At 41.8% G+C, this 21,838-nt stretch overlaps 2 protein-coding genes across 19 annotated transcripts in view; one reads left to right on the top strand and one right to left on the bottom strand.

The window, feature by feature from the left end:
- The window catches only part of neb (nebulin), a 66,401-nt gene extending 57,464 nt beyond the window's left edge, over nucleotides 1-8,937 (top strand). For 12 of the 18 annotated variants that reach the window (XM_017301918.1, XM_017301945.1, XM_017301942.1 and 9 more), the window contains 10 exons: nucleotides 1,132-1,224; nucleotides 1,531-1,623; nucleotides 2,938-3,030; nucleotides 4,142-4,234; nucleotides 4,621-4,728; nucleotides 4,973-5,159; nucleotides 6,049-6,141; nucleotides 6,964-7,104; nucleotides 7,200-7,303; nucleotides 8,104-8,937. In XM_017301918.1, coding sequence (XP_017157407.1) covers nucleotides 1,132-1,224; nucleotides 1,531-1,623; nucleotides 2,938-3,030; nucleotides 4,142-4,234; nucleotides 4,621-4,728; nucleotides 4,973-5,159; nucleotides 6,049-6,141; nucleotides 6,964-7,104; nucleotides 7,200-7,303; nucleotides 8,104-8,277 — 1,179 coding nt within the window. In that variant the 3' untranslated portion in view covers nucleotides 8,278-8,937. The remainder of the gene's footprint in view (nucleotides 1-1,131; nucleotides 1,225-1,530; nucleotides 1,624-2,937; nucleotides 3,031-4,141; nucleotides 4,235-4,620; nucleotides 4,729-4,972; nucleotides 5,160-6,048; nucleotides 6,142-6,963; nucleotides 7,105-7,199; nucleotides 7,304-8,103) is intronic. The other 6 variants (XM_017301936.1, XM_017301932.1, XM_017301940.1 and 3 more) reach the window with 4 other exon arrangements.
- Nucleotides 8,565-21,838, bottom strand: part of tbc1d8 (TBC1 domain family member 8) — a 24,272-nt gene continuing 10,998 nt past the window's right edge. Inside the window, exons 7-20 of the mRNA XM_008432308.1 lie at nucleotides 20,457-20,654; nucleotides 17,802-17,951; nucleotides 17,544-17,694; nucleotides 15,645-15,859; nucleotides 14,710-14,827; nucleotides 13,356-13,641; nucleotides 12,873-13,014; nucleotides 12,250-12,348; nucleotides 12,091-12,159; nucleotides 11,736-12,006; nucleotides 11,587-11,652; nucleotides 11,421-11,507; nucleotides 11,215-11,330; nucleotides 8,565-10,432 (exon numbers count right to left, since the gene is read on the bottom strand). Of these exons, the coding sequence (XP_008430530.1) occupies nucleotides 10,061-10,432; nucleotides 11,215-11,330; nucleotides 11,421-11,507; nucleotides 11,587-11,652; nucleotides 11,736-12,006; nucleotides 12,091-12,159; nucleotides 12,250-12,348; nucleotides 12,873-13,014; nucleotides 13,356-13,641; nucleotides 14,710-14,827; nucleotides 15,645-15,859; nucleotides 17,544-17,694; nucleotides 17,802-17,951; nucleotides 20,457-20,654 (2,340 nt within the window). The 3' untranslated portion in view covers nucleotides 8,565-10,060. The remainder of the gene's footprint in view (nucleotides 10,433-11,214; nucleotides 11,331-11,420; nucleotides 11,508-11,586; nucleotides 11,653-11,735; nucleotides 12,007-12,090; nucleotides 12,160-12,249; nucleotides 12,349-12,872; nucleotides 13,015-13,355; nucleotides 13,642-14,709; nucleotides 14,828-15,644; nucleotides 15,860-17,543; nucleotides 17,695-17,801; nucleotides 17,952-20,456; nucleotides 20,655-21,838) is intronic.

Here is a 21,838-nt window from a genome sequence, read left to right as displayed (position 1 = left end):
TGGCCTTAGGTGTGGATAGACTGATATCCACCCTTTTTACTTCTAGTTGTGCCAACCGATAATTTTTACTTTCATGGTTTTGGCCGTTCTGTGGAAAGTTTCTGGACAAATTGCCTCATTCGGGTTCCTCATTTACTCTCAAGGCTCTACAGCACCGGCCACATTTACTGGTAACCCTGGTAAAACAAAAACAAAGCAGGATTTAAGTGTTTATTTTATTGCTGCAGTATTTTAATCTCTCAACTCAAAATGTAAAAATCTAACTTTCATTTGCAGTATATTTAAAGTGTGTGAAAAATATATTGAGAAAATGTTTGTTTTTACCTAAACTGAGGCACATTTAAAAATATCTTTAACATAAATGTAACTGAAGCATGTTTTTATTGCACAGTTTTTAATGTAAGTTGATCAAGTTGGGGTATAAATCCATAAATGTGCAGCTCTGCAATAAAATAAGAGAGCACTTAAAATGATCAGTTTTTCTGATTTTACTCTTTATGTTTGAGTAAAAATAATTTTGTTCTTTTATTCTGTGAACTACTGACATGTCTCTGAAATTCCAAGCAAAAATGTAGTATTTATTTGCATAAAATGAGAAATGGTGAAAATAACAAAAAGATGTGGAGCTTTTAGACCTCAAATAATGCAAAGAAAACAAGTTCATATTCATTTAAAAAAAAAAACAATATGTCTTTTAACTCTGGAAGAGTTAAAAAAAATCTGTATTTGGTGGAATAACCAGGAGGTTTTCAATGAAGTTCAGTGCACTGGGATCTTCATTTGTTCCAGAGAAAATTGAAACAAAACAAGGCAAACTGAGAAAACACCAAATAGACCCGTTTGTTGTTGTTTTTTTTTGTTTCTTTTGACCTTTTTACCAGAAGTGCTGATAAATGTGGCTGTCACTATCTGTAGACTTTGTGGCAGGGACTCAACTATAACATAATTTGTACCCATGAGTTAACATTTTCATCACTGCAGGAACTTTGGTGGCGTTCCTACTAAAGACATTAACGTCAGTCATTTAACCGCTTTTCGTTATCCACAGTTATTGTGTTTGAACAAGAAAGAACGTGGATGGACGTAAGATGTTGTCTCACATTGTACCTTTGTGACGTTTGCAATGGGCAGATACAGTACAAGGAGTCTGTGGGTCAAGGCACGACCATACCAGACCTGCCCGAGGTGAAGCGGGTCCGAGAAACCCAGAAGAATATCAGTCTGGTAGAGGAAAACCTCTGCAGTGACCCTCCTCCTGATTGTCATCCCTCACATACACACAAAAAAAATCATTTTTGCTTTCTAGAGTTGATTTTTCCTCCTCCATCCTAACTATTTTCCATAAATCAATCCTTCTTTTCCTACCACAAACGATTCCAAACTTACTATAAAAAAAACCAACATTTTTCCCTCCGTTTATTTTCCCGTCTGGTTTTTGCTGTTCTTCCTCTCCTCCCGATCCGAACACTAACCTCCCGCCGGGTTGCGTCGCCGCCGTGTGTGACTGTTCCTGTGCTGTGTCGTTCAAAGCATCGTTACAAAGAAGGAGTGGGACAGGGCACGTCCGTGCCGGAGACGCCGGAGATGGAGCGAGTCAAACGCAATCAGCAGAACATTAGCACGGTACCTTACAGAACCCGACCCGCTAGCTTCCCTTCATCCGTCTGCCCACCTGCCTGACTCTTCACCCCCCCTCCCCCTGAGCACCTCGCCAGTAACAACTCTCCTCCTCCTAAACATCCTAGACGTCGAGAACCGACTCATCAAACCCTCTGATACATCCACTAATCCTGGACGCCGACGTCATGCGACTGCTGCAGTTTAAGTCCTGCATTTGAGTCGCGGGATGATTGTCCGACCTACATCATAAGTGATTGTTTTTTGAAAAACTGATAAATTCCTCAGTTTGACCTTAAGTCAACAGCTAGACGCTTCAAACTTGGACACGAGTTTTTCCAAGACGACAATGACCCCAAAACTCGCATCGAAACTGCTTTGAAACGGATAAATGAGGCTAAAATTCCCTTACGGTCCCTTAGGTTTTTGCTAAGATGCTAGCCAGTTTAGCTTGAAATCTGATGTTTCCAATTCGCTTAGTGGTCAAATATCCAACTAGAATTATTTCAGAAACTTGCTTAAAAATATTTGGTCAGATATCAGAAGTGGATAAAGTACCCAAAAATTGTGTTCAAGTGAAAGAGAAAAGTAGCCGTCTAAGAAGTTACTCTAGTGAGAGTCTGGTTAAATTTAATACTTAAAAATGAAGCCATCAGACAGATGAAAATGTGTGAAAGTTATGTCCAGAATCTGGTATTTTAAAAACCAAAATGTATACAAATATATTCCTCAAGTAAAAGTAATAAGTACAGAGGATTACAGCTGCTTCTGGAAGTACATTTTTCCCAAAAAGTTACTGAAGTAAATAAAACTGAGTAAATCTAACTAGTTACTAACCAGCAGTGTTTACATTTGAGCCTGTGTCGTTTTAGCCAGAGTGATTCAGAGAAAAATCTACAATAAATTCCAACTTTATCCACTTGTTCTTGTTTTGAAAAACTGCCAAAGTTGTACACAGTTTACTCATTTAATTCCCCAGGTTTTATTTTTTAAATTAATTGATGCTTTTATGGAAAAGGTATGAAGCGGCATTCGTGTCAACGAGTAGTGTATGGATACCTCTGACTGTCACTGTAACACGGAAACACCCGGAATGAGCTAAACCATTCCTCTAACACGAAATGCTTCCTTCGTTTTTCAGGAACAGATATTTACAGCATTCTTATTATTATTATTACTATTTTTTAACTTTTGCTGTGTCTGTTCGTCCGTCTCTGCTTCATCGTCTGTTGTTGATCTTCTGTGTGTGTGTGTTTTTGTTGTTGTTTTTTGTGTTTTTCTTCTGTCCCTCCATACAACCCTTCAATATTTGTCTGCCAGATAAAATACAAGGACTCTCTGGGCCGAGGCACGGCCATACCGGACCTGCCCGAGGTGAAGCGGGTCAGAGAAACCCAGAGGCACATCAGCTCGGTAGTGGACCGAAGCCGACCCCCCGTGTGCTCCTAACCTTTTGAGCGTAGACAGTAGTTTCCATCATGACTCCTCTCCCCTCCTCATCATCGCATCCATCTTTATTTAAGGCTCAGTCTGCAGATTCTTGAGCTCCACCTCATTTTGCTGTAATTTCCATCTTTCTCTCTCCTGTTCCTTTGTATCACGTGTGTCAAACTCGAGGTACGTGGGCCAAATCCGGCCCGCCGTAGCTTTTTATGTGGCCCTCCAGATTCTGGACTAAACACGAAGTGCGCTAAAATATTATGTTATCAATCAAATCAATTAAGTTTTTATCTGTTTACTGCCAAATTATACCAATCAATCCCTCCAGTTTTTTGAGAATTATTGTGGAAATTCACACAAAATCAACAAATCCCTGCATTTTTTTTTTTAATTTTACTTGGGATTTTATTGCAGATTTTTCTCAAACATTGTCAAAAGCTTTCTTACTTGTTCTAAACAGCTGCCTCTGCCATAATTGATGTCAGATTATAGTCCATGATCTTTATTATAGTCACATTATAGTCCATACAGTAATAAAAAGTTGCATTTACCATAATAAATAAGAGCAAATATCACAAATATTTCCAAATTAGTGCYACAAACACTTTGGTTTTTATTGTTTTATTGTAATTGTATGTTCAGTAATATCGTTTAATTTTAGGAATTCACTGATATTTTAACAGTTTGTGATCAGGTTTCATCAATACATTCTGGCACAACCGGCCCTTTACGAGCATTCAGGATCTTGATTTGGCCCAAAACCAAAATGAGTTTGACACCGCTGCTTTATTTCCTTTAATCTTCTACATCATTCCTGCCTCTTTGGCCTTTTTTAATACAATATTTCCTAACCTGCAGCTAAGTTTTTTTTCCTCCATGAACTACTTTTAACATTCCAGCAAAATGAGAATCTAAAATCTTATTGTCTGTTTATTGTGATTATTATTATTCCTCCAGCAGACATCCTCCTCACAAGCGTTCTCGGTTTCTCTCTCGTTCGTAACGAGTTCGCGCTCGAAGAGCCCAAACCTGTGAGCCCCGGCGTTTGTGTTAAGAGTTTTCTGATGTGCTTCTTGTCCTGTAGGTGTTGTATAAGGACAGTTCTGCCAAGGGAACGCCTGTGGTCTTTACTCCTGAGATGGAGCGGGTCAAACGGAACCAGGAAAACATTAGCTCGGTACCTTCCAGAAGCGCTCTGAGAAAATCCCTTTAACCTTTTCCTAACCGAGCCGACTTCCCCTTTACCCTTTTTGCTTTAGTTAATCTCATTAATTATCCCGACTGCACTGTTTTCCGAATACGTTTAATCCATAACCTCTTTTGTCCTCCAGACTGCTCCGTTTCATCTTTTTTAAGTCCCCGCTCCGAAGATTGGAGCATAACTGTTTTTTTGGGGTTTTTTCTAACTCTTCATCTCCTAATAATAATATGAAAAGAGAAATCTCCCTTGCTAATTCATTTGTCTGATTTCCCAGTAATCCTCTGACTTTTGTGCGTCCGCTCTCGATGCGTTCGCGGAGTCGGTATTGCTGACCTCCGCCCGCTGTGCTCGTCCCCATCCAGGTGCTGTACTCGGACAGCTTCCGCCGGCAGGTGCAGGGCAAGGCCGCCTTCGTTCTGGACACGCCCGAGATGAGGCGCGTCAGGGAGACGCAGCGCATCATCTCCGGAGTAAGATCCATTTATTTGTTCTCCGTATTTTTCACTTACCGCCAACGTTCGGCCCGCAGAGTAGAATTAGCTGTTTGGTGATGGAGCCGTCTGCCTGGTTAGTCTCAGATATTTACTTTATTCTCATGAATAAATGCAGATCAGTGCCAACAGGAAACCAGACCCTGAACAGGAAGTAAGATCTGGTTTAGGATCATAAAATAAAAAGCTTAACTCGCAAATAACCTTGATTTGACTCCTGCAGGTAAAATACCACGAGGACTTTGAGAAGAGCAAAGGCAGCTTCACCCCCACGACCTCCGACCCCGTGACGGAGCGCGTCAAGAAGAACATGCAGGACTTCAGCGACATCAGTTACCGTGGCATCCAGCGGCGTGTGGTGGAGATGGAGAGGAGACGCGCCATGGAGCACGACCAGGAGACCATCACCGGTACGGATAGCTGAACGCCAGGATGGAAATGATTTGGACGTCAGCAGTAAATATTTGAAGCTAATAAGCTAGCGTAAACTTTTGGATTGTCTCTAGGTCCCTAGGTTTGCTGAGCAGTTTCTATTTTCTTTTTGAAAATGGATTCGCTTCTATTCTTAGTGTCAAATAAGCAGGTTTCTTTATTTTACCCTCTCTGTGACGAACTAGTGGGCAGAAATGGAACCACTTCCTGTCAGTTATGTGTTGGCTCTAGTAGCTAGCTGTGTGTGTGTGTGTGCGTGTGTGTGCGTGTGTTTGTTTGTAATACCTTGTGGGGACCATTTCCCTGACACATCCCACGTTGTGGGGACCTGATCCTCCTTGTGGGACCGAAGTCTGGTCCCCACAAGGGGAAACACTGTTTTTGGGTCAGGGGTCAGATTTAGGACTAAGGTATCCTCAATCTGACACCAATCAGAATTATGCTGATTTTGTGAATGCCTTAAAATAACAAGCAATGTAATAAAATACCAAGTAACGGGACGTTTGCACCACGCTCTGGTTTGGAGGAAAACTATTGGAGCTGTAAAGGAGGAAACAACGTGKTCGGGTTACGTACCACAGAACTTCAAACTTATCAGTCTTTATGATCAACTTTTGGGGTTTGTTTTAGTTTTCATGTTTGGGTCTTTTTTTTAAGCACAGCCACTTTAATAAAGTAATGAATTGAGTTTTGTTTAGGGTTAGGTATGTAATGGTTAGGGATAAGATGAGGGTAAAGGTCAAGTTTAGGCTGTAGAAATGAATGAAAGTCAATGGAAAGTCCCCACAAAGATAGCCACTCAAATGTGTGTGTGTGCGTGTGCGTGTGCGTGTGCGTGTGCGTGTGTGTGTGCGTGTGTGCATGTAGATCTGCGCGTGTGGCGCACCAACCCCGGCTCTGTGTTCGACTACGACCCAGCAGAGGACAACATCCAGTCCAGGAGTTTGCACATGATGTCAGGTGAGATTCACGTCCAGAGAGGAAAACTTTTTAAACAGGAATGATACTCAGACTGGAAAGTATTCAATTGATTAGCATTGGTGATTTTCCAGATATGCAAAAAGAAGAGTGTGGAAAAAATTTTACTTTCATGATTTTTTTTTTATCCATGTTGCCTCCTATGTTTTTATTTCTTCCTTTCCTTTCTTTCTTGTATATTTCATTGTTTGTCTTCCTTTCTTTCTTGTATATTTCATTGTTTGTCTTCCTTTCTTCCTGCTCTCATACCTTCCTTTCTGTTTTTTTGCTTTGGGCCCTTGTTTACTTTCACTTCTTCCTGATGTTTTACCATTTCTCTTTCTGTTTGTTCTTCCTCTCTTCATCATTGTTTCCTCCTTCCTTACTGTTTTTCCTTCCCTGTCCTTCCTTTCTTTCCTTTCTTGATTTATTTCCTGATGTTTATCCTTTTTATTTCTCTCCTCATGTCCTTCATATCTTCTATTCTGTGCCCTTTATTTTTCCTTCTTCTTTCTCTCTTTCCTTTGATCAACTTTTAGAAACATCAAATATATAATGAACTTTTTCATTTTATATTTCTTAATTAAATACAAAACAAATTCACCTCTAAATAGCTAAGTCTAGAAAAGTGAGAAAAAGAAAAACTAATAAAAATAGGAACCCTAAAGAGTATTTACCGTAATCTAAAGTGTCTCTTACCAAACATAATTGGGTTTTCCCTTGTAAAGCAAACATAAATGCAAGCAAATGTAAGAGTTCAGTTGCGAATAGTTTGCTGTTCCCGCTCGTTTCTCCCACTCTGACCTGTTCGCTCCGACCCGACAGTGCAAGCGCAGCGCCGTAGCAAGGAGCACTCCCGCTCCACCAGCGCCCTGAGCGGCGTGGCCGACGAGAAGTCCGAGGTGTCGCAGGACGTCGACCACCACCTGTCTCTCTACAGCAACGGCTTCATGGCCAGCTCCACGGGTCGCTATCAAATGAGACACTTTAGCCGTTTTCAGTTTTGAGCTTTATTCGTGCTGCGAATGTCCCTGACCCGGCCGTTTGTCGGATATCTGCAGGCTACCAGCAGACCAGGACCGTGGAGGTGCAGCAGAGGTCATCGTCCGTGGCCACCCAGCAGACCACCGTCTCCTCCGTCCCCTCACACCCGTCCACCACTGGGGTCAGTAGGACGCAGTCGCCTCTGGAAACACCAGAGACACTTCAGGAGGAATAAGTTCAGCTCACATGTTTACATGGGAATTAATGCTGTGTTCACTTAAGGGTTTACTTGACTTTTTTTTAAGGTGAAATGATACTAAAATATACATTTACAGTGATTTTTAAAGAATAAAAATAATATACATATTTATACTTTTCCAGGTATCAATTAATCCATCGATTATTCTGACAATTAATCAGATCAAAACTGACCAACCTGTGAAAACCTTAACCCTTTATGCTCGACTCATCAGTACAGTGTAAGGCTGAACTGTTGACTATATTTTACATTAACTGACTAAGAAGTGTAAAGTGTGCAGTAATTTGAACTGGATGAATTTAGTCCAGTTAAGTTTTGTGTTGAACATATTTACAGATGACTCTTTTTCCTTTTTCTTTTTTTCATTCTAATAGCTAAATGTAGATATTTTTGTACAGTTTTTGTACAAAAAAAAAGAACAAGACTTCAGAGTCAATCATTTTGGCACTAGTTTAAATTTAGTTCCCTAATTCCCCCCTGACAGTCACTGACGCTGAATATAATATTAAAAAAAAGTTTGAATCCATCCCTGAAAAGTCAAATATGAAGACATTGATTCCTCTGATGCCTACATGTGAGCTTTTAAGTCAAACTATATACAGGATTTCCGTTTTAGGCCCTCGAAGATCGTCATCCAAAATAAATCTTCCTCGGTTCTGAACGTGAAAAAACTCCCGACCTCAGACTCTCCTCAAACCCCTCCGTCTCTTTGTTTCCTGCAGAAAACCGTGCGCGCCATGTACGACTACATGGCGGCAGACAGCGACGAGGTGTCGTTCAAAGACGGCGACGTCATCGTCAACGTGCAGGCCATCGACGAGGGCTGGATGTACGGCACCGTGCAGCGCACTGGCAAGACCGGCATGCTGCCCGCCAACTACGTGGAAGCCATCTAAGAGACAAAGCCCGCCCATCGTCCCTCCAGAGTGGGCGAGACCCATCCACAGGACAAGCTGGCCGGTCTTCCCGCCGTCCCCAACCGTGGCTTAGTGCAATCTGCAGCTTTTCACCGTCTTGTTGCTTTTCGACAGTATTTGAATTGTGCTGTGCTTCTCGTTAAGTCCGTTGCCGTTCACACGCCGTTGCCGTGCTCCCTGTGGATGTGACATAAGCTTCATGACGTGACGTTTTAACACTGGTTTCACTCAACACGCCTGCTATAGATGACGGACTGTTTCAGATCGTTCCAAGACCCCCGCTGCGGGGAAACACGACTCGCTAGCAGACAACCTGACCCTCCCACTGTTTTGTACATTTCAACGATTTGATGCCGTAATTTAATGTACCATTTTTGTCCCGATCCACCGTTTCCTTCTGAGAACCCTGACTAGACCCAGTAATGACTAAGATCTGAATGCGTTTAGTGAGTTAGTTGTGCCACTTATCCTCCATGATTAAACCTCTCCAAAAGAGTTGTATGAATTAAGCCTCCTTTTGAAACGAAGGCTGGCTGACAGCATTTTATGTGTGTTTTGTTTCTTCCGATTATTTGGGTCCTGACTGAAGGCCGTCCTCTACGTTTAATCAGTAGTTAATAAAGCACACAACCTCCTGCAGCATTCTGCCTCCTTCTTTTCTTTTGTATCCATCACTTTTATTCACATCCAACAATTTGGTGACTGGAAATTGACCAGCTCACTAAAAAAAAAAAAAAAAGAAAGCCCTATAGAGATTTGACCAACTTCACTGTTTTCACTCTCCAAATTCTTGATTGGAATCAGTGGAAAGGCATGTAAAAAACACAAATGTTTCTGAATTTATGTATAAATCAAGGCTTTTATTGGAGTATTATTCAGTGTGGACAGTTCCAATGTTAAGGTTTGTTTTGTTTTCATCAGTCCCCGCAATTAATATCATCCAACCTGTTCATGATTTGTACACACAACTTTTGCCAGTAAGACCCAATTTATGACATTTTCCGAACTTGAAAATATTTGACCATTTTTGCAAATGTATTTAAATCACCTTTAATCATCCTGCTCATCCCACAGACCTTCTGATTTATGTTTGAGGCCTGGAATGGTTATGGAAGAAGGTTTTTTTTTTTTGGTAGATTCCACCCGATTTCTGGTATTACAGAAATGCCACGTCGATGAACACGAGAATTTTGTTTAAGTTGATTCTGTCTAAAAACTTGCAGCAATCCCAGTATTACCATGTGAAAGTAGGACAGAAAGGTGTTTTTTCTGGCATGTAGAAAAGTTGTGTACCACTTATTTTACTGGAATTGTTGCTTGAACCATGGATGACCCGACACCTTGGTGAATCAATGACCTAATAAACGGTAAATGTCTCAACTTCAATGAAAAGAATTAAATTGTTTTAAAAATGTCTTTAATTAAAAAGAGCATCTGGAAACATTTCCTATGACAGAAACAGAAGCACTAAATGAATACAAAAACTTTTTCTTTTTTTTTTATCTGTCCCATCGATTGGTAAAATGTTCTGATAAGGCAGGCGGGTTGGTGTGATCAAGGAGGTAAAGTAATTAACGCTGTCAGAGTGTGTAAACGTTGTGGAGAGCGGCTGACTGGAGCGTGGTGATCCTGAACGTTTCCCCGCCGGGCGTCATCACAGAGGAGCTGCAGGCCGTTCTGGCTCAAGCCTGTGGGATTCACGGTACAGGTAAGGCCTCCGTCTTGATCAGACGTCGCAGACAAACCGTCGTCCTTCTCACAGTCACCTGGTCCCTTTCTGCAGCGTGAGCAAACCCGCCCGCTGCTGGTACTGGTTCTGTTTGGCCTGTGCGATTTTTTCCGTCAGGTCGGCCGGCTTCTCAAAGAAGTTCACCAGCGCCTGCTCAGTGAGCAGCGAGGCCAGGATCTGAGCGTAGCTCACCGTCCACTCGTCGTCGGGGGCCAGAGCCCCGTCGGACGACGGCGTGGGTTTCGCCGGCTTCTCCTCCGACGCTTTGGTCTGTTCGCGGTGACCGGCCTCGCCGATCTGCAGCACGAGGCTGGTTACCGTAGCGATGGCCTGGAAGAGGTCGTTCTCCTCCGGGTCGCCGTGGAACATGCTGTAGAGCGTCTTGCAGAACTGGATGAACTCTCGCTGGGAAACGAGAGCAGATGTTCGATTTTACCACAGGGTGACTTGTCACTGCGTAGCAACAAGTTACATTTACTGTAGTGACATTTTTATTACCTTCACAGCGAAAACTTTCAGCTTTATATGGGAATAAATGGATTTGGAAAAATGTTCCTTTTGCCCAATTTTGTTGTTTTCCATCTGAATTTTCATTTTGGTTTTTAAAATACCAAAATTTCTACAAAACCTTATATTTTCCATGTGATGCTGTAATTTGTAAATATTAAATGCTTTATGTTTTGATCAGTTACTCGGTACTAGAGTAGCTTTTTATTTAATTTTTTTTTACCAATTACCTTTTTGCTCTTACTCAAGTAATTTCTCAGACACTTTTTCCTTTTGCTTCAGTAAAAATAATTTAAAATAGCGCTACTTTTACAATTTCTGGGTACGCTGCCCACCTCTGCTAGCAGCTAGCTTCCACATTAGCGAAGGAACAAGGAACAGGCTGCTCGCGCATCCTTAAAAAGTCTTAAATTTGTGTGTCTAAAATATGGCTTTAAAATGTCCCAATTTGACCTTAAATGCATTAATCACAGGTCTTAAACTTCAAGTTTCTTTTTTCTTTGAACTTTTCTGCTAGGCAAAAGTTTGAGTCACACACAGACATCCTCACTGCGTTCTGTGACAGGAGGCCATGGCTAGCTTAGGCATGTTGGCCAGAGTTTAAAAAAGGTCTTAAAAAGTCTTAAACGCCATCTGCTGGAACCTGCAGATGCCCTGGAAGCAGCTCTCGCTTTCAGCACCTGATTCATCAGCGGCAGAGGTTTGTCTGCGTCTTTCTCCTTCTCCTTGACCAAATCCTGTAGCATCTGCTTCAGCTGCTCCTGGTAGTCTTTCACTTCTTCTTCACTTTCTGAAACTGCAAGAGCACATGTAATCAGACCTGGTTTATAAGAGAATGCATAAGGTATCTGAAGAGCCTTTGAGGGAAACGTGTGTGTTGGTGAACCTGGAGTCTCTTTGTTAACGTAGAGGGGCCTGTTGGTGGACAGCAGGGGGCTCCTGAGGGACGGTTCATCCTCGCTCTCTGACAGAGCTGCAGGCATGCAAAGAGCCAAGCGCATCACTCACAGTCCTGACAGCAACTCGCATTGTTTCATCAGCTTAATAATCACCTGGAGGAATGTGGAGGCGGTAGAGGAACCTTATTTTCACATTCAGCTCCTCACAGTACAGCGTGTCTGGAACAAAAAGGAAAACGTCAGGAAGGCAGCTTTGTCTTCAGACGATCGGCTCTAGAGCTGATGCGCTGTCTGCCGCCCACCCAGCCAGCTGGCGAAGTCCTTGAAGGTGACCAGGTTGTCCCGGTCCGGGGCCAGCAAGGTGAAGGTGCGGTTGGAGAGCGTGTCCGTGTGCTGGCTGCACCCGGACGGCCACGGCACCAGCAGCCCGTAGAGGCTTTTGAACTGCGGCCGGTCCAGCCGATACTGCCGCTCCACGAAAGAGTGACCGGAGTCGCCGTGCTGCCAGGCCGCGGCTTCTGCCGCCGCAGCCGAGCTGCTGTCGCCCCAGTACAGAGTGATAAAGTGCTCCGTCTGCAGGGCGGAGCAGAGGAGACCACTGTTTTTATTCAGGAGAGATCAGAAGATATTTTAATCCGAGGAGGAACGAGAGAATACCTTAAAGAGGTCGTACAGGTCGGACAGATTCTCAGGAGAGATGGAGACGTCCGGAGACACCAGGCGCAGCTGCACGGCGACACACCGCACAACGAATGTCAGGATGGATACAAAGATGTGCGTTTTATGTTCACTCAAAAGAAAAGATCAGCAGCTCACAGTGTTTTCCTTGATGGTGTCTTCGTGGGCCTGCAGAACCCGGACTCTGCGCAGACAGCGAAGACGCTCGATGTGCCGCACCGACAGGTCTCTGAATTTCTGTCAGGAGAAAAGATGATGAACAAACAACCTTTACACCAAGAAAATGTCTGATGTCTCACTGTGTAAACATGGTGCATGTCAGTAAAACTATTTAATGCAGGGGTAAAAGTGACAAAAAAAGAGGTAAAAAAAATCACTAACATAAGGAATTTATTTTACCCTTAGTTTGTCGTCACGTTTAGCAACTTTTCAGACGAAACAACAAATTGTGTTGGCCAAAAATGAATTTTAAGGATTTTTAAAGATCAGCACAGCTTAATAAAATAATACAAAAGTCATTAAACACAAAGACCTCAAAGAAAATATATGAACAAGTATAAAATAAAGAAGTGCAACAATAAATCTGCCCAGAGTTTCTCAATGTTGGGCGATACATGAAAAACAGATCTTCTCCTACATTTAGCAACTTTGACAAAATGGTGTCGGTCGGAATCAGGCATCTTAAAAATCAGCGATCGGCCTCAACCAGCCCTGATGAAACCCTTTAATAACATGATGTATAACGTTCTTTCTGCGCTCACCACCAAGGCCTCGCTGATGAGGTCAGTGATGTTTATGTGTCTCATAGCGGGAGCATCGGTGTCGCTGCAGCTGTTTTGCTCTGCGGCAGGCGGCGGCGGCGGGACACAAGGCGACTCTTCACTCCCAACCTGATCAAGAAAACTGCAGAGGAAATGATGATGAAGGAGCTTCAATCAAACATAAAACCCTTTTTTATTGTCCTTTTTGTCCTGCATGAAGTCATAAAGAAACCCAGATTTATCAATAAACATCCATCCATCCATCCATTTTCTTCCGCTTAACCGGGGTCGGGTCGCGGGGGCAGCAGCTTCAGAAGGGAGGCCCAGACTTCCCTCTCCCCAGCCACTTCTTCCAGCTCCTCTGGGGGAATCCCAAGGCGTTCCCAGGCCAGCCGAGAGACATAATCCCTCCAGCGTGTCCTGGGTCTTCCCCGAGGCCTCCTCCCGGTCAATAAACCTCAATCAGCTGAAATATCAACCCACCTGGTGAGGATCATGAGCGCCTGGCCATCGTCGGTGCAGGCGGACAGCTGCGCGGCATTGGCGTCCAGCACGGCCAGGCCCAGCTGGAAGATGGATTTGATGCCCTGGAAGAAGAAGCAGTCCACCACGCAGACGGCGCTTTGGAAGGGCAGGACGCTGAGGAAGAGGGTGAGGAACCAGGACAGGGAGACGGAGGACAGCGTGGACAGGTCCGGGACCTGCTCCGCCAACTCCGGCAGGCGCTCCCTGATCAGCTCCTCAAACACAGACTGGTCCACCTGGGCTCCTGTAGGGGCACGAAACGAGACGTCTTACAGATGCCACACATCGTGAACGATTTCAAAAAGTGACTAAAATAAGTAAATAAACATGAAGCTGCTACAGAACCGGTCAGTCAAGATGGTGAATGTGACGCATTTTTAACTTTGGCGGCTGGAAACGCATTTTGTTATTATTATTATTTAATTTACAGTTTAAAATGAACATTTTTTTTAACGAAAAGGAGTAGTCAGATTAAAAATAATGTTATTTGACCTTCTCTCAAAAGTCACTTTGCTTTTATCTTTGGGTATTATAGGAAAAAAAAATAACAAAAATTATATCATATCTTTGAAATTATACAGCACTCAAGCATTCATAACTTGTTCATAACATGTGACATGTTCGTCTTAAACCATAAACAAATAAAAATAAACTGAAAATAAATAAATTCTATGGTATTTCTTAAATAAACATTAACATTTTCTGATGAATGGATTTGTAAATGACAAAAAAAAGCCACAGAAATTTTATCTAAATAAAAAAGTTCTAGTTTTATAATATTTAAGAAACGAACATTTTTAGTTTTTTTCCAATTCTGGCCACTAGATGGCAGCATCAGCGCAACACCGGCAGCGTTAGTCAGAGTCCAGCACCAGATTCTGTATTAGCCCCATGAGCTCCGCGGTTTAGAGGCAGTGATACACATTTCATGAATTACACAGGCAGCTCATCACTTAGATTAACTTGTTGTTGTTTTTCCCTCTTAGATTTTTACTTAACAGGATAAAAATGACTCCTGCTTATTATTTTCCGTCCGATCTGAGCCACACGGCCGGGTTCTCGAAAAGCAATCATTGCTGCTTTAAAGATGAAAAGAGCCTGTGGACATTAAAAGGAAGCGGAAATTGTTTCAAAAGCACCTGGCAGGTCAAAAATAAACAGCCTGTGAAACACAGGAAATAAGCCTCTTCGTTTAAAGACTAAAAATAAGCTTTTCTGGGTGTTTTTGGCGTCTCGGAAGCAAGAGTTTAGAAAATAAAACCACAACACAAGAAACATCCTCTGGTGGAGGAGTTTAAGACAGATGGCTTACCGATGACCCTGCGGTTAAAGTAGTCGGGCAGCATCCTCTCACAAACGGCCACCAGCAGCCAAAAAGCTTCTTCTTCTTTGGCGTATAGCAGCAGAACGGACGCGAGGATGTTCATGGACTACAGAGGAGGAGGAGAACAACGAGGGAAGAAGAAGAAGAAGAAATTACTCAAGACTGGACAACTCAAAACTCAAAGCTGGAGGAAGAAATTGGATTCAACATGACAGAGACCCGAGGAAAAACATATCTGCCAAAAATAAAATAAATACTACAAAAACTTCAGAAAACTTCACCAACTCAAATTAAAGACTTTTTAAGATCACTCTGAATGACATTGTATTACAACAGAAATGTACAATAGATAGTAGCATATTTTACGTAGCAGAAGAAGAAGTTTTTTGTGCAGAACGAATGAAACCTTGAACGGGCTTGGAACAGAAGTGAGCCAGTGGCAAAAATGAACATCGTCCAACTAATTTACACTTCCACAAAAAAATCTAGCTGGCTAGCTGGGTAGATAGCAGGGGTAAATTAGCAGCTAGTTAGCGGTAGCCACCACCACTTCGAGTCACAGAACGCAATAAATATTTCTGCATGCGACTCAAACGTTTGGCTAACGGAGAAGCCTCACAAGAAAAAGAAAACATATTGAATATGAGATTAAATAGTCCTGCCACCTCAAAAATTAAGACCTGATTAAAGTATTTAAGGCCAACTTATATTTTAATTATTCAGTTTGAGACGTTTTAAGGCTTTAGTATTACATACTTGAATGTAAACTTTTATCAAGGATGCGCGGGCTTTTTTTAATTCCACTCCACAATTAGAAACTACTTTGTATTCATTGTTGTATCAACGTTTGAAAAGGTTCAAGGAGAATAAGGACTTTAGCGTAGCTCTCAACGCTCAAGAACTGCTCAGTCTACATCTTTTACCTGACAGTATCCGATCTTCGGGTTGCGGTGAGCGTAGGCGGTGAGGACTCGCCTGAGCGCGGCGATGCCGGTGGGGTTTTGGAAGGCCGGGTGGTCCGGCAGCGAGCGGTGCAGGTCACGCTCGATCTCATCCGTAGCCAGGTTGCTGTGGCCCATCGACTTCTGCACCAGGCCGGCGTAGTAGCCCTGGTGGGAGTCCAGCTCGGAGCACGCATCTGCACAGAAACAGACGGGGAGACGAGAAAACAGCTCTCACTACGCTGAGGTCACGACAAGCTTCGCTGCACCGCCAAAGGAAGCGAGCGATGAATATGGCGCGGTTTCAGACACGCATGTTTTGGCTTCTGAACTGAAAAAGTGAAAAACAATGAAGAATTCACCGCTTCAGCTTTATAAGGCGGGCCAGACAATCAGGACAGGGCAGATTTTGGTGACGTCACACCGTTACTCTTTACCCGCCTCAGTATTCCCACATTTGGAAAATTACAGAAACATTGATGCCTGTTCCTCAGCTAACAGCAGATACTGTTTAAAAGTTACAATTTTGGAAACAAAACTTAATCTTTTCCTTGAAAACTTTTCACACTTTGATTTGGTGTAAGAGGAAATATTCAATGAAAATTTTGCATGACAGGTACATCTTCTACTCAGTTTCAGGTTTTTTTTAACCAGTTCTCCTTCACTGCTGGCTGAGGCTGTTTCAATACGAGGAAGTGTGACTGAACATAGGAAGTGACCACAGGACAAAATGAACCTGCCGACTTCAGATCTAGTTGGAAAGGTGCCATGGGCTCTGAATCTGAAGGAAAGAAGAGGATGTGAAGGTAAGAACCCATCTCCATCTGCACTTCTCTCTGTATGCAAACCCAGTCATTATAAAGTGGTTTTAGTGACATGAAACTTTATTGAAGAGCTCAAACTCTGCAGGAAAAACATTTGCAGGCCGAAACAAGCAAATGTTTTTTCCAAAATGTGCAGTGTCCTCAAAATCTTCCTCGCCCCACAGATCCATCTGGTGATGTTTAAAAAATAAATTCTTGCAATAAATTCAGATTTATTTTTGCAGTTGTACTGAAAATGTTGCAATTCGATTTCAGTTTCATCTAGGAACCTAAAAGCTGCAGTACATCGTTTTCCTGGGGTATAAATGAGCTGTGACACAGCACACGCAAAGTGTCAATTAAACTTTGAAATGCAGGTAGATTTTAAATAAAAACTAGTAGACTCCACAAAAAGACTGAAAATAAGTCATCACTGGATTGTTGAGCAAAATAATGATCCAGAACACAGAAACAAGTTTGGACATCGCAATTCGGAAAACTAATAAATGTAATAAACGTTTTAGTATTTTCCAGATGTTTCATCATCAGCTGATGCTACTGGGGCTGAAACAACCAGTTGAATTAATCGTGATTATTCGACTATCAACTAATTTAGTAATTGATTAATAAGGAGCATAAGTCAATCCAAAAGTGCACAAAAATTATACACATTTTGCATTTAAGATAACATTTATCTGTAAAAATGTTCAACCCAAATCTCCTCGTGAGGCAAAGTTTTAGCTTCACCCAGTTCAAATTCACCAAGAGAACGCTAAAGTACAGCATTTTAGGCAATAAAATGTTTATTTTTCTTATTTGAAAAAGGAACTTAATTACTTATTTAGTTTAGTTGATTTGGTTAAATAAAAAATCTACAGAAATTTAAACATATCAATCGTGCGAATAATCGTGAGAATAGCTGATGACTAAAGTAATTTGTTGGCGCTCTAGATGCTACAAAAATGAAAACTTGATTTATTTTAACAGATGTGTAAATACCTTTTAGGTTGCCGAGTATCAACATTAAACCTTTAAAGTCCACATCCTTCCCTCCAGCTCTTCTTCGGCCTCCTCTTACCAGAAAACGTCATCCACAGCTCCCCTCGCAGCGACTCTGGGATCCCCATGGCGACCAGCTTCTGGATCTTCTCGGTGCGAAACATGTGAACGCCGCGGCCAAACTCCGTGAAATGGTCGTCCCACAGCCGCTCCTTCACGGGCTCCATGCTCTGACAGAAACAAACCAACATTCTTACAAACAAATGGAGTTTTTAAGAAACGCTGATTTAAGGGACAGCGGGGAATCACAGAGAGATTTTCTTCTTCTTCTTCTCACCTTGTTGCCGTTGTCTCCCGGCCGGCTCTGGTGGAAGGCCGTCATGAGAGCTTCGCTGTTGACGGTGTTGCGGAGGACCTGCTCCTCCACCTCCTCCTCGTCCGAGAGGCCGGTGTCATAGTAGAAGGTGTAATAGGGAGTCGGGGAGGACTGAGGGAGGCAGTGGAGATGTTACGTTTGAGTTGTGTCAGCGCCATTGAATTTTAGGCGTTCATTTCAGAGAGCAGCTGTTGTCGACAGGTTCTCAATTTTGAAATTAACAGAGGTAAATAAAAGCAAACCAAGCTGAAAGAAGAAATCCCAGTCATAAGGAGCAAACCAGGCGCCTCGCAGTCAGACAGGAAGTGATGATGTGAAACGGAGAAAAACTGCTTCAAAAGCAGAAACCTGCGTTCTAAATGTTCTAAATTACATCTCCATAAAACAGATTGCTTCCTCTAAACAGAAGCTTTACTGCAACAAAACCATCATAAAATATATATAAAATCAAAGTAGTTCTCTATCAGGTAGAGTTCGGTTAGACCCGGATGGTGAACCGGCCAATCACATGGCAGCACCTGTATGGAGGCCATTTTAGCATAAAATACCAATGAATTATTAGAGATATACGCAATATCTACAATTAAATTCTGGCTACTTTAAGTGAAGTCAGATATTAATTTAAGATATCTACAAAACATTTCTGAAGCATACATTTCAGACATCAACAATTAACTAAATTATAACTGACCAAAGAGCTAGTTTTTGTTTTGACAGTCATAATTCTAATTGAAGACATCTTTAATGACGTCAATATTAAAAACATATAAAATCTATTTTAAGATGGGAGATAAAAGTCGACTAGTGCAAATTAAATTGCAAATATCTTGAAAGTAAAAACCAGGCAAAACTAAAACGACGTCTCGAACATTTTTAATCTGAACATCTTTTCTTTTCTGATATCTTGACTTGACATTCTGATTAATTTGTCCAATAGTGGAATGTAGAAGATATATTTATAGCTCAACAAGCTGCCTGCATCTGTATCAAAAACTATCTTTTGTGTTTGCTCACAAAAGTATCTTAGTATTTGACATCTCAAGGAAATTTTCAATTTAGTCTCTGGTTGTGTGAGACATTAGAATATTAAAATTGCCAGAGCAAAGTCTGTCTCGTTTATGTTCGTGTATTTGGCCGCTGGATGCTGTCAGCGTATCGCTGCTATGAGAAGATGTGTGATCAGATGATGTGGTAAAGTGACATGATGTAGAGTTTATGGGAAAGAGAAGCGGTCCGAGTACTCAACTGTGTGGAACTCCTGTGGTAACGAGTCATGTCCTGTGGCAACATTTGATTGTTTTTTTTTTTTTTGTTTGTTTTTTTTTGGTGATTTCAAGCATCTAATAATCAGCTAAAATATGCCACATGTGGAAAAAATGTTTTTTTTCACTTGGACTCTTATTCTTCACTACTTACAGATTCTTTGAGATTTGTAAAATGCTTGATTAAAAAAAAGATTAAATTTTTACTTTACCTAAAAATATTTCTGAAACCTCGCTGCGGTCCGTCCTCATGAACCTGCTATCAAGTATCGTCCTGCTTCAACCGCACAACGCATCTCAACACCGGTGCTGATTCATCCAACACTTTCATATCCTATGAAACGCCCGTCTGAACTTTCAGGTCTGCTTCTATGTGCACTTTTGTGGAATCTTAAGTTAACGAGGCTTTTGTTGCTTAATGGCAATTCACAAATTTAAAGAGAAAGCAGGATACAGGGATTTTTACTTTAGATTGTGCATTTTCAAGTTAAAAGCTCTTAGATATTATACTCCTATGTCTTCCGTGTTATAGGCATGCTGTGCCGTCTCTCAGGACTGTGTTTCAGACTGAATGCCTCCTGCAGAAATATCTTCTGCTGATATTCAATCCTGCTCTTCTTGCTGCTCGAACCTCAAAAAGGGTCTGATCTCGCTACATGAGAATCTCTCCATGAACATGGCACAAATGCCCCAAAGTCAGGAGTGATGCTAAAGTCATACATTGTATTTTCTGCAACTGTTGTCAGGTAGATTTACAACTTCACAAGAGGGAACAGGGACAATCTGCAAGAGCAAAAATAGAGATGTGAAATCTCACATTTTATGCCCGCTAAGAAAATTAAAGCATGAGAAGAAGAATTAAATGGCAGCAAAATATATTTATACAATCTGAGCACAGGAACAAACGTTTGAGAGGGAGCAGAGAATATCTGAGATTAAAAAAAAAACTGTTTCTTGATTGTGAAATATTTGAGCAAGAGAAGCACAATTTACAGCGTTAAATCGAAAACTAAGAATCCCACTTCATATGCTTCTCTTGCAAATGTCAAGTGTGTCAGAGTGGCTTTGTTGGTGTGTTTAACGCGGTTCATAATGAGGGCCTCTTCCTCTCAGCAGGTTTTAACTACTGCTGCTGTGTTTCAATTAAAATCTCAGATCTAAAGCTACATTAAATACATCTATATGCTCTCAAAGTATTGCTGATATGTGCACTTTTAGATAAACGGAGGTAGAAATGCAGCAACGACGAGATCCAAATGTGTAGCTTGGAACGCTGTGCGAAAAGCTCCGACGTGAAATAATTAAAGGGAAAGTAAATCACAAAACGGTGAAACGGTTTTGCTGACATTCTCACCACACTCCTTCTGCTGTCCTTCCTGCTGCGAAACACAGAGTGTTTCCACTGCAGCGCGCGCAGTCTGGAGTTCATGCTCTCCACCAGGTCGTCGCGGTCCTGCAGGTCGATCAGCTGGAAGGCCTTTTTGGTCCGCATGCTCACAATGACCGGGTTGGGAAGGGAGCTGGTGCTCTCTGCTTTTTCTATGGACAAAACCTGGTTGGGGGGGGGAATGAAAGAAAATGGGATCAATTTCTCCACATGGAACCTAAAACAGCAGATTTCTTCCTGCCTTTATGTGCAAAACTTGTTCTTAGTTACATGAACCCAACTGATGTATAAAACTTATTAGCATTTTAAAGAGATCAATATTGCTGTTTAAAATCCTACAGAGGATTTGATTATAATTCAAGAAATAAAAATAAATCCTAATATAACAGCTCTTCTAACAACGTGCGATAGAAGAGCGCACGTCGTTTGAAGAACTGAAACTAAATTGAGCACTAATGAAGAGCTCATTTAGTTTCAGCACTTCAGCTAAAACTAAATGAGCTCATCCTTATACTTTTTCCTTAAAAATAATTAAAATAGGGTGTGCTGTGGTGGCGCAGGGGTTAAGCACAAACCACAGATGGAGGCCTTAGTCCTCCTTGCGGCTGTCGCCGGCTCGATTCCCAGCCTGGCGACCTTTGCCGCATGTCTTCCCCCCTATATTTTAAATATCCAAAATAATAAACTAAACAATAAATAAAACTGGAAAATTTCTGAATAAATTTAAATGGGGCATGCCAAACTGTGCCCATCCGTTGGAAACCAGCTGATGCAAAAAATTAGTATCAGTGCTAAAGTAAGCTACAATGTACTCAATAGCATGTGGAGAGTCACAAGCATAATCTATTTGAAAAAAACTATTTGGAAGCTCCAAGGCTGATGGGAAATGTTTAACTAAGTTTTACTTAAACTAAATCCACCGACACCGTTTCCTCTTAGAGCTCAATCAGATAATTTAACTCATAAACCTTCTGTGAAAACGTGGCAGGTGTGAGTTGGCAAACATTGCCAACCACATGAAGGACCTGCGTGTTACTCTTTAACCAGCACTCGGCAAAGTAAACACAAAGTCTCCTGAAAATAAACTGCTCACATTAACAAGGTTTTGTTTAGATAAAAAGTTTCTCTGCCCACAGAGGTGCAGCAGTCGGGAAGAAATGAAAACTTCACAGGCTTCAATGGAGATGAGCATGAACAAAGGAAATCATACAAAACCAGAAAAGCATTCCTCTATACTGATTCAGTTCGAATGGAGTCACATGAAGGTGTTCACATTTTAAAGCCTCAACTTGTAGATGAGCAGATGATGGCCGGAAACAGCCCATCGATCAACTGGAAACTCAAATATA

The sequence above is a fragment of the Poecilia reticulata genome, linkage group LG2, assembly GCF_000633615.1.
Source record: "Poecilia reticulata strain Guanapo linkage group LG2, Guppy_female_1.0+MT, whole genome shotgun sequence".
NCBI lineage: Eukaryota > Metazoa > Chordata > Actinopteri > Cyprinodontiformes > Poeciliidae > Poecilia > Poecilia reticulata.
The sequence above is the reverse complement of the archived record's forward strand: the minus strand, read 5'-3'. Positions and strand labels throughout refer to the sequence as shown.